The 16,803-nt window shown below is 42.5% G+C and overlaps 1 protein-coding gene across 1 annotated transcript; it reads right to left on the reverse strand.

The window, feature by feature from the left end:
- Positions 1–1,958: 1,958 nt before the first annotated feature.
- Positions 1,959–15,405, reverse strand: cacng7b (calcium channel, voltage-dependent, gamma subunit 7b). Its single transcript, XM_071469320.1, has 6 exons — positions 15,143–15,405; positions 10,945–11,140; positions 10,468–10,554; positions 9,165–9,305; positions 6,245–6,390; positions 1,959–5,553 (listed from the first exon to the last, which is right to left on the reverse strand). Exons 2-6 carry the CDS (start codon positions 11,138–11,140, stop codon positions 5,098–5,100), a joined length of 1,026 nt encoding a protein of 341 aa, XP_071325421.1. The 5' UTR covers positions 15,143–15,405; the 3' UTR covers positions 1,959–5,097.
- Positions 15,406–16,803: the final 1,398 nt, after the last annotated feature.

The raw sequence follows: 16,803 nt of genomic DNA on the forward strand, positions 1-16,803 counted from the left end.
ACTCCACCCCTCCCTCTCTCTCCTCTCTCATATTGAGGAAACTGGTCTGGATGTGCTTATTGGAGCGTGTGCAGGGCGAGCGGGGCTGTGTGTTTGTAAGTAGCCTATTAGCCATGACCAGGTTATATATATGTGTGTGTGTGTGTGTGTGTGTGTGTGTGTGTGTGTATGCTATTGATGTCGATATTTTTTGCTGGAGAGCGACTCGATGGAGCGCCAGTGGGACACTTTTCCTCTGTGGTGGTGATGATGATGATGATGATGATGAGGGCCGCGCTGGTAGTTCTGGGAAATGCAGCCCTGCAGAGAGAGAGAGAGAGAGAGAGAGAGAGAGAGAGAGATGTTAAATCATGGAGTCAAATATCTACAGGTCAATATCTCTGCGTTAATATAGACAGAAATTCAGCAGGAGCTGGGTGATAATTGACTATTACTGTCATAATTATTTAGTCACATGACTTTGATGATGATGGATCTCTCTGTTTATGATATAGATCAGATTATGTCATCCACAGATCTATAAAAACAGAGCCAGTGGCTGAGCTGCTGGTCACACACAGCAGTTAGGAAGCACAAAACTGAGCAGACAATGACCTTCAATAGCTTTAAAATGGCTTTGCTGTCCAGTTCACCCCTTCCTCTCTCTCTCTCTCTCTCTCAAACACACACATACACACACACACACACAAACACATGCACAGAAAGGGGAGAGGGAGAGCTGGAGAGAGCTAATACAGAGTGACAGGTCTTTCATGCAGTAATGGTGATGGTGAAAAGAGAGATCCACTCAACCCACACTACCACACACACATAAATTCAAACACACACTAACACACAAACACACGCATACACAGACAAACAAAAGAAAATGAGACAGAAGCAAATACACACACTGGCCTGCACAAACAGCCGCACACACAATAAAAAGCACAGAAAAGTGGCCCCACAACAACCACAAGTCACAATTTAATCTCAATTGTTTACACCCACAGTCAGGCTTCATTCATCAGGAGAGATGCTCCTGCATGCACACACTTACACACACTTACACACACACACACTCTCAGTCCTGGAAGTCAGACAGCAGAGTGCTCACGCTTTTTAGTTGTATTGACCTGTGGATGTTTGATGTTGACGTCCTAATGTAACAGCTCTCACTCTCACTCTATATCACACTGACACACAGACACACACATGGACACACACAGTCTTTTTCCAGCAGAAATAATAGTTTTTAATTAGTGTTAAAAGTTTAATATGACATTAAATTTACTTTCTGTTCTCGTTGGTCAGAAACTGAGACTGGCTGTTGCTCCGTACGTATTATTAGTTCACCTACATGGCTCCCTCCTTTACTGTACTCTCTTTTTGACCTTGACCAAAAAAAAATCTGTAATCCTGTGCAATACTTTGAAAGAGGTGTTTATCCAACATAGATGTCCCTGTTTCGTAGAAAGGAATAAGTCTGATTTAAAGATTTTTCACTTCCCTTAAGTGAAGATACTTAATGTTACAATTCAGTCTAATGTTTTAATGCTGTGTTTTAGTTTCAGGCTTCTTATGATAAACAATTTTTAACCTTCATGCGTACGCAAACACATCCGCCAACAAACGCAGCCACGCGCAAGTGCACACATCCATAAAACACTCTGATCAATGGTTGCCCTCAGGCTGTGGTGGCTTGCCGTGACTGAGGAGGGAGCCTGGTTAACACCCAGTGGTTCACTGCAGTGTGGTGTGCACTCACTTACAATGATTCCCTCCATCACAGAGACCAGCCAGAAAATACTCTTTTATCTATTATAGTCATGGAAGTGCATGGTGGGATATGCATCAAAATTAGGGCTTATTTCTCAGTTCTTACCGTGTTATATGAACATTTTTAAAGCATAAGATTTTAAAAAAAAAATGTATTGAACATATCACGACAAGAATAACCAGCGAGGGCACAGACAGGGTGAAATGAATCCATGTTAAAAGTTTAATTCATGTATATCAGAGGAAAGTGAGTGACAGATGTCAACACTTTCAAGAACAGAGCTCTTATTACAATTTCTACTGACTTATGTAACTCCAGATTACACAGCATTGGTTCCATTAAAGCACTGAAAAGCATTTGTTTTACCCATTTTTTTTAACAAAGATGGACATGTGCAATAAGACTAGGATTTATGCAGAAGCAAGCACAGCTACACCCTTTTATATAATCATGTAGACGCAAAGAAAACGGCTGCGGGTAGAGAGGGAAAAACAAAGAGGTACAGAGATGAAAAAGAAAAGAACTGCGGCAGATTAAGAGGCACCAAATGATTATCGAATGGTTTGAAACATTAAAGGCGAAGTCATTTGTAAAAGAATAAAAGAAAAGATCAGAATTGCTTCTCAGCTGTCCGCAGTAACGAAGGTCACCATGGGGTCGGCAGTAAAGGTTAAAAAGCTGGACTTTTAAGCAGCAAGCCTAATAGCAGGGAAAATCTAGACAGGGAAATACTTTGATCTTCTTCAACAGCTACTGCTGAGGTGCCCTTGAGCAAGGCACTTAACCCCTAATGGTAACAGCTGAACCAACGGCAGAAGGCTGCAATTACACTGCGCTGCACCTCATTATGAATTTGTGCAGCTGCATAAACAAAAAGCAGGGCGGTGTTGAAAAACCGCACACATGATTAACAAAGTCCTGCGGAAAAAAAAAAAAAAAAGATGATATCTCAGTGATCTCACTTCACAACTTCCCCTGTAAGTCTTTACGATTTCCAACTCACACATCATCATCTGTAGGCCATTGCTGTGTTTCCCTCTCTCCAGCATCACAGTGATAATGAAAACCAGCCGTTACACAATGACACAGTCGTTTAATTCTCATTACAGATACATCATATCGACATATCTCTATGCATCTTGTGGCTTAAAAACAAGCGAACAAAATATAAATATTCTAAATGAAAATACCACTGTTTGTGACATGTAGGTCCTTCTTTTCTTGAGAGGAGCTAATGTTTAAGATTATTATTATTCTGCACCTTTGAGATACAGCACGGTATGTGAGCAGCTTAATCTGAGCATTCCTGCAACCAAGTGTACATTACTTCATATACAACACCTCAATATAGCCCCATCTATAACATGTGAAACAAAACCTCCTGCAGTTCCCTATGATACAGCCTGTTACCATGTGATGTGTGAAGAAAGTTCATACATGGAACAAACTTCTCAAATCACACATTCAGACAACTATGAATGAGAAAATGAATGGAAAACAAATTTCGTAATCACCTCCTGGTTCCAGTTTCTCAAATGTGTGTTATTTATCATATTTGATAGTAAACTGAACACGTTTGGGTTTTGGAGGATTTCAAAAGGGGAACACGTCACTTTAAGTCCACCTTTTTTAAAAGCAGTATAACAACATTTCATGAATATGTTTGTGTGTGTTTGTACACCAGCCTCCTCTTGCCCACAGGACAAATACAGGAATAACTATATTATGGGGTGCTGTCAACTCTTCATTAAATGGTTATATATTCTGCTTATGAATGCCAAATTGAGAAAAATAAATCAAGAAAATAATTAGCCCTTGATGGAAACAATCAGCAGTTGCAGCCCTAAACAGAAGGTGACTCAGATCACATTTTATAAACAAAACGTTATTCATACCCTATAAAAACTATATGGCGTGCTGCACTCTCGCAAATGGCCACCAAATACACTAGAAATAAAGTCGTGGCATCTTGTCAAAACTAGAGGACCTGCTTTTCACAAACAGTGGTATTGTCCTTTGAGCATTAAGTGCAAATGTAATCAATACTTTCATCATGTGAGATTTCCAGATATATAAACAGCATTTGAGCTTTAAAAAATACTTCTAATCACTCTGTAAAGCGTTTATCTAGATCCATGTACAGCTCAAAATGTCTTGTCGCTCCTGACATTTGCCGCAACTCCGCCTCTGGACAGACAACAGCTTCAGTCCAACACCTCAGTGCTGCACCATCCATTGACACACAGTGCAGGTCAGTGAGGAGGAAAGGGTGTGTGAAAAAGTGGTGAACTAGACCCAGGGCTGGTCCAGGGTCAGTGCGGAACAGTGGCCAGTAGAGGGCATCAGACCTCTGTATCAGTGTCGGGTGGTTCCTCCTTCATACCAGCGTGCACTGCAGCCTGGGCGGGGGTGTTGTTGATTGTAGTGTGCCTGTTGCAGAATCTTCATCCAGAGCAGAATGAGTCAGATATTGTCTTGATGTGACTTGTGCTAAAGCTTCATTCATAATCTACAACAGCTATATCGAAGTCCTCATGTGCAATTTTATGTACAAGAAATTAGAAATTTGTATCTTAAAGAAATATGTAAAACATAAAGTTGATTTCTCCTCATGATATTTCAGAACATCATCCACTTCCGTCTGTATTTTGTTCACGAATGTTAACAACATTCACATACAGCGCTCTCATTTCAGAATGACTCTTATCGTTAACTAATACGTTTGAATTTATAATATTATAATTCTACTTTGACATTGTGAGTTATGAAACTGGATTGATGATGTAAGAAATTCAGAGAAGACAAGAATATTTAACCACATTTACCTTTTAGTAAAAAGGTACATAGTCCATGTACTTCATGAATTATGTATGTATAAAACTATGTGTATCCTCAGTCTCTGTGATCAGTGTTTTGCATTGTACATTTCCAAGTGCATACAAATTTCCCGCAGCACTGCAGTATCTTCGCATTATACCGCAGCTCCTTGCTCTCTCCCTGCCTCGCTCTCCCTCCCCTGTATTTCCTCTGCCACTCAGCTTAACCTCTAAAGTCTTTTTAGGAAACGCTTTCGTACCTCTTTCCTTCCTTGATTTCTTCTCCCATACTTGTCCTTTTCTGTTTCTCTCTGTCCATCACCATTTCTGTAAAATCACCACATCGGTGTAAAATTTCCTTTTCAATCTCTGAAACCTCTTTTGTTCTCGCTCCACACTGTCCCAAAGCTACATTTGTTTCCCCTCCACCCTCGGCATTAACTCTCATCCACGTCTAAATGTACATTTTATATGATTATTAGGAGTCAGTGTCTCTCCTTTCCTCCCTGATGCTCCCTCTTCCTAACAGGGGGAGGCGCTCATTTGCATGTGTGTGTGATAGTGAGGGGGAGGTACAGGCGATGGAGGCATGGCCATGGGAAGAGCCTGGCCTTGAGGATGTGAGGAGTGCGACCTGGGCAGGGTGTGCGTAGAGGGGTAGCCGGCAGACTGAGGGGGCATTTGGTAGCTCCCTGCAGAGGAGGAACCAGAGGGAGGGCTTCCATGGATGCCTGTCTGGAGGTTGCTTTTGGTTGGCGCTGGTGGTGCCTGGTTGAGCTGGATGGAGATGTCACTTGAGGCCTCGGAGGTGCTTCGGCCTCGCTTCGGCGGGGGCCAGGAGGATTCTGGGTGCAGGAACTGCCCGCTGTAGTCGCTGCTCTCGGACAGGCGGGGGTGGTAGAGAGCAGGGTGGGGGCGGTACATCTCCTCCTCAGCGTAACGTTTCATAAACAGATAGACTGACATCACCCCGGCCCCCTGAGACAGTGAGTGAAAAAGGATAGCAGTGAGAGATGAGCGGAGATAAGCTGCGACAGGGAGAGAGGCATGTACTTACATAAATAAAATGATTTCAAAGACAAAATAAAACTTCAAAGTAACTGTTACAAGAGTTGTCTGGGGAAATTACATTAAAAGTGACTGATGAAAGCGAAGTGAAAAGGGATGTATTAAGTACAAAGGTATAAATACTTTCATCTGTTTTGAGCTAAAATAGATCTAAAGGCAAAAGAGGAAAAACAACAGTGTGGAGGAAAGATGAGAGGATTGCAGAGGAGCAGAGGACGTTAGTTCATGCTGAACTGTCCACTGCACCACATTAAGAGCAGTGCAGCTGATGATGGGAAAGAAGCAGAAGGAGAAGGAGGGAAGGGAGGGGAGGGAGAGAGGGGAAGGGGGGAGGATGAGCAGAGGATTCGCATGAAACTGCATCATGCATGGGCGCACGCATGAGGACACACACAGACACACACTAACCCTGCAGCGTTGCGTCATCACCACTGATACCTCACATTATCTCCAGAATACTAATCATCTTACCTGGCTGCACACTCAGCAGCAGTACTCCATTCCTGGTGTGTAGAATATGTGCGTAATTACACGCTATGTCTATTTATTGCCCCTATTTTTCTCTCTAACACACAAACACATGCACAGAGCACAGACTGACCTCTTTGAGTAAGAAGGAAGAGGCAGCGAAGGCGAAGGACCAGCCGTAGTAGTAGTTGAAGAACTGCTCGGGCTCCCTGGGCCGGTTCATCACCTCGTCATTAATGCTGGAGATGTAGAGCACAAGTCCCACCACCAGACTGAGGCCTGCACACAGCACATTAACAGTGACAGAGAGTCAGAGAGAGAAAGAGAGTCAGATACAAGGGAGAGCCAGGAGGTCATTATATGGCAATCCAGACAGCTGCACCAGTGTGGAGAGGGTTTAAGAGACAGAGCGAGAGAGGGAGAGATGGGATGTGGAGTGATCGTGCCAAGCAATTAGCCTCCAAATGCTAACTTTAATAAGGTGATGGGAGAAAGACCAGAGAGACAGTGTGTGCGTGAGTGTGTGTACGTATCATAATGACAGATAGATAACGATGAATTACTCCCACAAATGAAAAAGCTTTGCTTAAGTTTTGGTTAAAGGGATGATTTGTTCTTATAGAAGAGAGAAACTTGATAAGTTATATCAAATAATAATATTATATATAATATATATATATATATTATATATAAGTAATATTGTTGCACATATGAAGCATTTGTAGGGGTGACCAGATGACCTTCTGATTGTACTGCCTTTTTTTTATCAGGGAGGAGCATAAGTGTGTTGTGCCTTCTGCAGCAGCTCTGTCTAATGCAAAAATACATTTAAAGACCCATTTGTTTTGCCAAAATATGTTTTGAGGGAAGGAAACGTGGTTAGGTTTAGGAGACAAAACCACTTTGGTTAAGGATTGTGTTTTCAGTTATGACTAAGTCACTTTCAACTTCATCAGAATTTAACCCCAAGACCAGACCACCATCTTTCCCTTAAGTAAGTGCTTTGCATGTCTGAAAAAAAAAAATTTTGGAATGCTTTAGTGGATGCTGTATTGCAGGATATTTCAAAGAAAAACGAATTAAATTTGGAAATGTCAGTGAATGTTTTGCAGATACGCATATAAATGTAATGTGGCTATCCATTTAAACTTTACCAAACAATTTTCTTCCATTTAATTGTCTTAAGGTAATGTCATATTCTGAATACTAACTGAATTCATACATTTACTATTATTATTATTATTATTATTAATTTATTATTATTTTCAAATGGGTTCTTCCAATTAACAATAAAGACATGTTTAAACGGAGAGTTAAAGAGGATAGAAAGGAAGTAAAAATGTGAAAGTGGTTTGACACAGTTTTTAAGACCATTTAGTAAGAAGCTACATGCAGCATCCACCAGAATAGGCTTTTCACCCAGAAGCAACACATACAACATTAAACCACCCCTCTTCATCCAGGAACACTCACATGCTCTATATGCTGCCTTAGAAATGTTAAATGCATGAGATATCACATATGGCCAACATCGAAGAATCAATATTCAAAGAAAGCTGCATGCTATAAGCAGCAAATATGAGTATTTTTAGCTTTCACTGCAATATTCAAATGTACCACAGGGCTGTCAAGCGGTTATGTCCTTTACATGAATGGTCGGTTTAAGAGGTTGTGTTGTCGGTTTAAAATTGAAAAGCATGGGAAATGCAGAAACCATGCTGCTGTCAATCCTGCACTGGAAGTACATCTTTATCTAAATAAGTAACAACTGGAAACAGTGGGAGACACACATGCAGGAGTGCACCGAGAGCAAATAAAAGACGAGAAAGTGTGAGACAAAAGGGAGAAAGATGTGAAATAAATGAAGTGTCTGCAAGTACAAATGCATAAGCAAGATGTTGGTGGTGTGTTTGCCAGAGGACGCGAGAAACTGTCTGAGCATGAGCAGCTGTGGCTCCATGCTGTGTCTTTCTGCTGCTGCCCTGAATTGTGTAATATTAACCAGAACACAGCCGACCCAAACTACAATATTTATCAGACCGCTGTTTCAGTGATGCCAGCAAAACAGGTTAATATCACTCAATAGTCCAAAAACACCACCACAGTGGTCCACAGTGACTCAGACTACTGAAAGAATATACTCTGAATGAAGGAGTGAGTAGGAAGTGAGAGAAAGGAGAGTGAGTGAGAGTGGGGAGAAACGGAAAAAGCAAAGAAATCTGAGAGGCTGCATGAGCGGGGGGGTGGGGGGAGGGTGGGGAGGGGTGGGGGGGGGGGGGGGGGGGGTGAGTAGGGAAGGCAGTGTTTCAAGAGAGAGGCTTAGTGCAGCAGAATATCCAACCGCTGAAAAGCAATTTGATACACTTGCCCCTTTATTATCACCCTATTATCAAAATACCTCATAAAGTAAAACACTGCGACACTTCCTGCACAGGCTATAATCATTACATAACCCCTGTTACATAACACCTATTATTCTGCAACACCCTTTATCAGCAAGTCCCTGCTAGGGCAAGTCAGAGCTGTCGCATCAGACTGTGTTTGATGCTCCTCTGAGCTCTGCCGCGCTGCTTCCTTCTCAAACGTGTCGAATGAAACAGCCTTCAGAGAACATGAGGTCTAATTTGGCTCCTGACAGTCTTTACTCCACACACTGAGCACAAGAAATGAGAGCATTACAGCCACCTGCTGTTCAAGAGGGTTAACTACACTAATGCAGAATCTCCTGCTGGAAAACTGCTTAAGCAATATTGCTTTTTTTTTTTTTCTCCACATTTTTGCCATTGTATTTCATGGAAATCTGAGGGAAGCCAGTTTGTAATAGTGACATCAATTTTATTCAAAGTCAGAGGAGCAGAAAACTCTCACCTTGCAGGAGTCATGAAGAGTAATCTCATCACCTTTCCTGATGACAGTCCACACATCTGCATCATACACTAAAAATAGAGCCATGATGGAGTGTCTCCATGTGTGACACAGGACACACCAGGCAGTGGTAATCAATCACAGAGTGAGGGAGTGGTGACAGCGGGACATGAGTAATGGGGTCCCACCTGAGAGGATGAAGAAGATGCCGGACACAAAGGCCAGGATGGTGCGCTGAGGCCGGATGTGTCCGATATTACTGATGACGAAGGCCGTGAAGACAAAGAGCAGCGACACCATCGGAAACGGTGTGGCTGTACGCACCATCTCTGTGGGGACAGAGAGGTCACAGTGTTAAACAAAGCTGATGGGACGTGTCCTGTAACTGCTGGGAAGGTGAATGATAATGTCCCAGGACATATAAAGTATGCACAGTTATGCAGTGATGCACCTCTAAAACAGGGCATGGGAAACAGTTTTTTTTTCTTACCATAGTGAATTTTTTCTCAGTACAACCAAATCTCAACAGGATTCATTTAGAGTGAAGAGTCTAAATGCTTTGCAGCTACTGGAAACAGAGTTATGAGTAAAATGTTACTGAGAGGGTACAAAGAAAAACACTGACAAACAGCGGGGTCAGCTAAACCACAGAGAAACAGTAAAGAAGTTCAGCTTTCACTTTATTATTTTAAGCTTTCTTTATTATTTTTTTTTCTCTATTTCAGTTATGTCACATTGATAGAACAGCTATTAAGTGAAATATAACTTATATCCTTCCTACCATGTATATTATTTACTGTTTTAAAAAAAAGCAATGATAAATTGACTGTTCATAATGACCTTATGATAAATCTCTTGTCCAAATTATTATTTTTTCTTATTTTAAAATCATCTCGATAGATCATTCTAGATTGAAGAAAATATAATTTAGTTTTATTTTCCATTTTAATTGAACACTTGTGTAGCTGGGCAAATAACTTCAAAACAATATTTTGTTTATAATAATGTCCTGGCTTTTCTAACTCACTTTCTTAATACAATTCATCTGATTACTTTTGGAGAACAAGTAATATTAGAGCAGCAGCTAATGATTATTTTCACAATTTATTATTGTGTTTATTATTTTCACAAGTTTAGTCTGTAAAACATCAGAAAACTGTGTGATGTGCGTCGCCAAATGTCCTTTACATTCTCCCAGAATTTAAAATGGTGTCTTCAAATGTCTTGATTTGTCTGACCAACCATCCAAAACCCAAACATATTCAGCTTACTACAATAAGAAACAGAGACTAAACCTCCCACTGGAGAAAATACAACCAGAAGATTTTGGCATTATTTCTAAAAAAAACAAACAAACTGGAGACAGTTGATGACAGTTGCAGGTTAATTTTCTGTTGATTGATCAACTTAAAAAGCTTAAAAACTCTGCAGTTACTCACAGCTACAGTAGATGATGCGTGATATCATTGGGCTGCTGTATGTTTTACTCACTGAGGATGTTTGCGGTGTTTTCAGTGGTGATCTCTATATCGGGTTCGGTGAAGTACTCTGATGCAACACATCTCCCATTTTCTGATCCTGTGAGGAAACACACAGAGAGAAAAATATTAGGGTTGGCTTTTAGGATCAAAGTCAGTGATGCATGAAGAAACAAAACAAAACCAGAATAAAGCATGTGGGTCTCTGCAGTCCGGCTCACAGGTAATGATCATGTTTTGTGACAGCTACGATTTCGGAGGCCAGGAGCTCGCTCGCTCTCTTTTCTCCCCTTCCTCCCCTCCCCTGCTACTTTCGTCTACCTCTCTCTGGGTGTTTTGCTCCTGTAACTATGTGTACATATGTACACACACACAGCAGCACTGTTTGGATTGCATTGCGTGTTTGTGTCTCAGAATGTGCCCATGTATCTGTCTTCTACTGTCATCCTTTCATTTTTGAAGACTCAAACATGCTGTTACGTCTTCCTACCAGCCACGAAGCACACTCTCCAGAGGCCTGAATGTAGCGCCATCTTCACCTCCATGCTCTGGTTCTGCTGCAGGATGATACCCTCCACCATGATCAGCCAATAGTCTGTGGACACAGCCACCCCGACCAGCAGCAGCCCACAGGCTCCAAACACTGTGGACAGGATGGTCAACGCACGGCTGCTGCACGAACTCATCTGGAGGGCAGAGCGAGGAGCAAGGGGTGTTAGAAGAGGAGGGGAAATGCACGTCAGAACGGAAGAGTCAAAAATGTAGGTGAATTTGGAAGGGGTCATGGATGGGAGGTCATTAGGAGCAGGGCCACACTGAGAGAGAGACATGTGACGTGCACTCATGCAAACAGCTGCTGGCTATTTTCCCGTCTTGCCTTGCTATTGCTAAAGATGAGTTAGTGACACATCCACTGGCAACCAATCCTGTTAAAGGTCAGAGAGGAGCCACCGCAACAGATGATGACTTCACGGTAAACCACTGAAGTTAGGCAAAGACTTCAAAAACTGAAAGATAGATAATAAAAACACACACACACACACACACACACACACAAAGATCAGGAAGGGGAGGAGAGGTCCTGTGTGACTCACACATGGTCTTTCTGTGACTTAGTTCCGGTTGACTGGGAAAGACTTCGCTGCTGATCCTTTGAGCATGCTGTCTGTATGAATTTGTGAATCTCTGTGCACGTGTTTTGGTGTGTGTGTGTGTGTGTGTGTGTGTATTTAGCCACTAGGTTCTGCTTAATTTGGACCTCTGTTCAGTATCATCAGCTTGACAAGTAATGGAGAGTAAATTCATACGGGAAACACAGAGCGGTGATGCTGTTTACTGTAATCACCCTCATTTTGTTGAGTTATACAGCACAGTGTGTGCCACAACAGGAGGATCATTACTGTAATGCAGCTGACCTGTCATTTCACCTCATATCTTCCATTGTGAGAAGTTGGTTTCACTTTTACTTCGATGTGGTATCTGAGCATGAGGGCTCATTTGTGCTCTTTATATTGTACAGTATATAACCTAGTGTTTTTCTCTCACTAGCTGCAGATTTTTTTTGTTGCTACATTCATGCTATGACTTTCACATTGTATTCCACACACTGTGCAGGCCATTAAAGTTCATTAAAGTCACTAGATATGAAATGTGACACAGTAATAACTGGCTGGAAGAACCCAGTTATGCCCATGAAGCAATGCATCTCCTTAGCAACAGATACACACACTGTGCTGCCTACAGACCGGACTGTAGACAACAGGCAGCAAGTCTGATCCTTACTGTCAAAAAGGCGCTGATATTTGTTGTAGCGGGGAATGTTTTTCACCTCTAAGTTGTCCAGTTTGGGTGATCATGTAACAGCTTCATCCTCCTGTCCTCACAGGAGCTGACACAAGTGAAATCAGACATGATCTTCTGCTGATGAAATGCATCTGCTTCAAGGTTGGAAAAATGTGTGTTTGAGCTTTCCTTCTGCATACCACTGTTGTGCTGAGCTGTTCATTTGCATACTTGCAGCTGGCCTGTTTGACTGTCATTCATAAAATCTTCACAGTGCTGCAGCTGACCAGATTCTTTCTGTGGTTTTTTTCATCCTCTGTAAATGCTGACCCAAAAATCCCAGGTCAAATATTCAAGACCACGTAACCTAATAGACACTGAGCTTCTGTACCTTATCATCTTTGCATAAGGATGAAATACATAATTTATAGGGTTAGCAATTAATTTAAGACTGACCATTTATCAGGCACTTCAGAAAAGCTTTGACAACACAAAATGCCAAATGAATGACTAAAACATGAGGACCACTTTACTCTTCTTCTGTACTTCCTTTGTATGACAAACCTTTGAGCCTTTGAAGAGCCGAGTTATAATAGAAACATTAATTCTAGTGGGGAATAAACTCTTAAAGATTAAGCTTGGCCTCATCTTATCTGGACAGCCACTGTGCGAGACGTGACCGCTATAGAAGTCGAGTTTCTATGCAGCTGCAGGGATGAATGGAGCGTCTTTTGTGAGCAAGGCACAAGAATGATGTTTCAGAACAGAGCTCGCTGGTGGTAAAGGGTACACGTACGAGAAACCCTCAGAGATACGACAAGTTTGGGCATGTTAAGGCTGAAAGAAGCAGATGAAGCATGGCGTGAGTTACAACAGATGGACAAACAGAACAGATGAAGCCGGAAAAGCTTATTTCTAAGAAGAGAAAGTAGATCTGATCTCAGTGACACCCAATTCTAAGAAGTGACTACTGCTGGACAAGAAGTGTCAGAAACTGACAAGGTGTGATACGGTGTCGCAAACGAGTCACTCAAGAGTCATGCAAAGGTTACATATGTATGGTAAGTTGCTATTTAAGCCTTTGTTCTTTGAAGATTACATAAATTTTTATATGTGTCGCACAAGTTCCATTCATTTTCCATCTTTTGTCTTCTTTAATCGGTGGTTTTGAATCTTACAGCAGGGCCAGCAGTGGCCGTCGCTGTTGCTGAGACTTGGGAGTGGTAGACGAGAAGGGAAGGCAGGGGTGAGGCCAGAGGTTGGGCAAGGAGCGGCAGCGAAGAGTTTGAGCCAGTGTGAATGAGAGAGTCTGAAGTAGAGTCGCTGCAAAATCAAAAACAACTCACTGAAATGACACATAAGTGGAAGCACAGAGGGAGAGGGTGGAGTGGGGGGTGGGACGGGGGGGTATAGAGAGCAAGGAGCAGAGAGGAGTGGGACTCAGGGATGAACAATCACACCTTCCAGCAGCTGGAGGATGTGCCAAAGTGGTCAGGAGTGAGTGTGAATCAATTGGAGTTGCAACACTGCAGAAATGAGTGGATGTGCCCGAGTGGCTCCTCCAGACTTGTTCAGCACCACGGACAGCTCCCTCATCTCTTCTCCAGACATCAGCTGGTTTACAGTGGATTTGGACAAACATAAGGGGAACAAATTCACCTCCAAAAAAAAAAAAAAACCCTCTAAAGAACTGCTGCAGCTTTTGGAGAAATAGCCATTGTAGACTTGGGATTGAGATTGAGTGAAAAAAAAAAAAAAATCAGTTTCCCTGTTAGATTTGTGATAACAATCCCATTTTAGCACTGTGAGATTGGCTCCTCAGTTCCCTCACCCAGAGAGTAATGAGCCAATTGAATTGGTTAGATAGGAGCCACAAGGGGGACAAAAGGTTTAATTCTCTCTAATCTGTCACAATCTACAGACTGACATCACCTCTAAGCCTCTCAGGAAAGAGAGACACCGAGAGAAGGAGGGAGTGACGGAGAACAGGAGAGGATATGGAGATGTGAAGGAAGCAGAAGGAGGTGAGAACAGAGAGGAGGACGAAAACTATGTTTGCACAGAGTCTTTAAGGCGGGAACAGAAAGACCTTGGCCCAAAAAAATGGAGGGAGTAGCTACCCACCATGGACGCGCATGCACTGGCGTGGACGCGCCTACACCTGTGCTAAACTAACCAGCCTTGACTGTGCAACGTCTCAATAAAGCTGCTCGATAGGGAGGATGGATTCACTCAGCACAAAATAAATAAATGACTTCATAACGACTGAACGGCAGATATCGTGACTCAGTGGGTGGGTTCCTGTTCTCTTCAAGCGTTTGAGTTGCGCTGTGTGCACACTCTCGCAAAACTCGCCCCGTTTTCCACGGAGCCGAGCGGATAGTGACAACATTTACGGTGTTTTCTGTTCATTACATGTATGTAAGGCAGGATCAGGGTCCTGGCGGAGGACTGAATGAAGCAGCGATGTGCGCATAGGATTGTTTAGACAACCCCCCCCCCCCCCCCCCACTGTCACACACACTCACACGCGGAGTTTGGAGATGATAAACAGAGCAGGGAACATGTGAGCGACTCAGACATAAGATTGGGATACAATTAAAAACAAATAATGGCCATAAAAGCTGCACAGGGACTCGATTAAAGGCAACATTTTTCCTGTGATCTTCCTGTGCGCTCTCAGCTGAACATGAGCGTCTCCGTCTTTACGCGAACACAAGAGCACACGTTAGGGATGCTGCTCTTTTCAAAGCTGTCATCTCACACACACACACACACACACACACACACACACACAAATCCATCTAAAATGACTAAGTCAGACTGAAAAGGCGTCGTCATCACAATTACTGCCAAAACACACACACACACACACAGAAGTGTTATTCAAAACGAAAAATACTCACCCTGCCACAAGAGTCGTGCGCACACGTCAGTAGCCAAGAAACCTCACACCAGGGAGGCTTGGTGGATTTTGGTCTTTCTCCTTTCTCTCTCTTTTTCCCCCCTCTCTCTCTCCGTTTCCCCACCACCTCTCTCTCTCTCTCTCTCTCTCTCTCGCTCTTCTGTGTGTTTACCCTTAAGCCCCCTTACCCATCGTCTAAATCCCTCACTCTCTCTTTCACTCAATCTGTCCCAGGCACTGCGGTGGATCGGTTCAGCAAGCTACTTTGGCTACAAGAGAGACATACTGTAGCGAGAGAAGTGTTGGAGAGAGACAGAGAGAGGGAGGGAGAGAGAGAGAGGGAGCGAGAGAGAGAGAGAGAGAGAGACAGGGAGAGAGAGAGAGAGGTCAAACTACTACATATTTTCCTGTCATACAAATCCTTTTTAAACGATGCTTTTCTTTAATTTAAGTACACTGTGCAGTAATCTAGTTGTATAGTGTTGAATAATGTAGTATGTGTTGCATAGTGTGTCTATTTTATTGCTTTTATTATGAGGCCTAAATCAATTTTATTTCTTGTGCACATTGAATTCTTTTACATTTGTACTGTCTTATGATCGCAGCTTGTCAGTCTTTATCAAAACTATTGGAACTGCAGTGAAACCAGTAGAAAAAATGCTACACAAATTTGTGATTTGTTACTTTTATAAATTATTTCACTTGTTTTGATACCTACAACCTGCTTTGGCAGCACTGATCCTGCCCATAAAGTGAAACTCAATTTGAAAAAGTCAAGAGGGGCAGAGAGATACGGGGAGATGGGGCAGTGAAGTTGATTTAAAGTGGAGATGAGGATGCAGGCTACAAACTTTGGTCCGAATTGCACAGATTTACAGTTCTGAGTATCAGGTGGAAGTAGAGAACACTCTGTAGCTGTAGTTCATTCAAGACTGGGCAAACACTTTCATTTAACCCCACAATGAATACAAGTGAACAGCAGTAAAGTAGCACAGCCAGTAACCTCTCTCTCTCCCTCTCTTTCTGTCTCTCTTCATCTCTCTCTTCTCCTTCTTGCCCCCACCTCCTTAGTCTCCTGTGGTCCATGTCCCTCGCTCTATTTTTAGCCGGCTGGTGGAGGAATCCTATATTTTTAGTAACGGTATCAATAGTCTACAGCACACTCTGACCTCAGGGCATGAGCGAGAGCGAGAGAGAGCGAGATAGAGAGAGAGGGTGGGGGGTGAGAATGAGAGATTGAGGCGAGATAGAGGAGGGATGGAGATAGAGGAAGAGGAGGCAGCGGTGAAGAAGAGGGATGATATCATGTCACAGCGACAGTGAGTGATGGACTGCACGCACACGAGTGAGCGCTGGAGGTTCAGTTACACAAAGGCAGATACTGTCAAGGTTGGAGTAAAGGTTGTTGTGAGGAGTTTTAAATGTCAGGTGTACAAACAGAGAAAAGTAGGATTTATCTTTTTCAGAAAAGAGTTGTTAAACCTTTTATTTTCTGTAAAAATGTCACATCTAAGTGTGAAATGCATCAGTTCGATGCTATTCATTCCTGTAGTGTAACTTAGAAACACATCATCGACTGCTAAAGAGCCTCATCTGGCACTATAAAAGATATGTACATTCATTTTCTCATCACATGAATCAACATGAAACTCATGAAAGCAT

Source organism: Trachinotus anak, unplaced genomic scaffold, assembly GCF_046630095.1.
Source record: "Trachinotus anak isolate AG129_WGS33_773 ecotype Australia unplaced genomic scaffold, CSIRO_AGI_Tana_v1 ptg000032l, whole genome shotgun sequence".
NCBI lineage: Eukaryota > Metazoa > Chordata > Actinopteri > Carangiformes > Carangidae > Trachinotus > Trachinotus anak.

What these genes read in the sequence shown, in the direction of transcription:
- cacng7b (XM_071469320.1), bottom strand. Translation starts at nt 11,140, where the DNA reads ATGAGTTCGTGCAGCAGCCGTGCGTTGACCATCCTGTCCACAGTGTTT. An exon ending in AAACACCGCAAACATCCTCA is followed by an intron (nt 9,306 to 10,467) that starts GTGAGTAAAACA and finishes CTGTCCCCACAG; the next exon opens with AGATGGTGCGTACAGCCACA. An exon ending in CATCTTCTTCATCCTCTCAG is followed by an intron (nt 6,391 to 9,164) that starts GTGGGACCCCAT and finishes TGCTGTGTGCAG; the next exon opens with GCCTCAGTCTGGTGGTGGGA.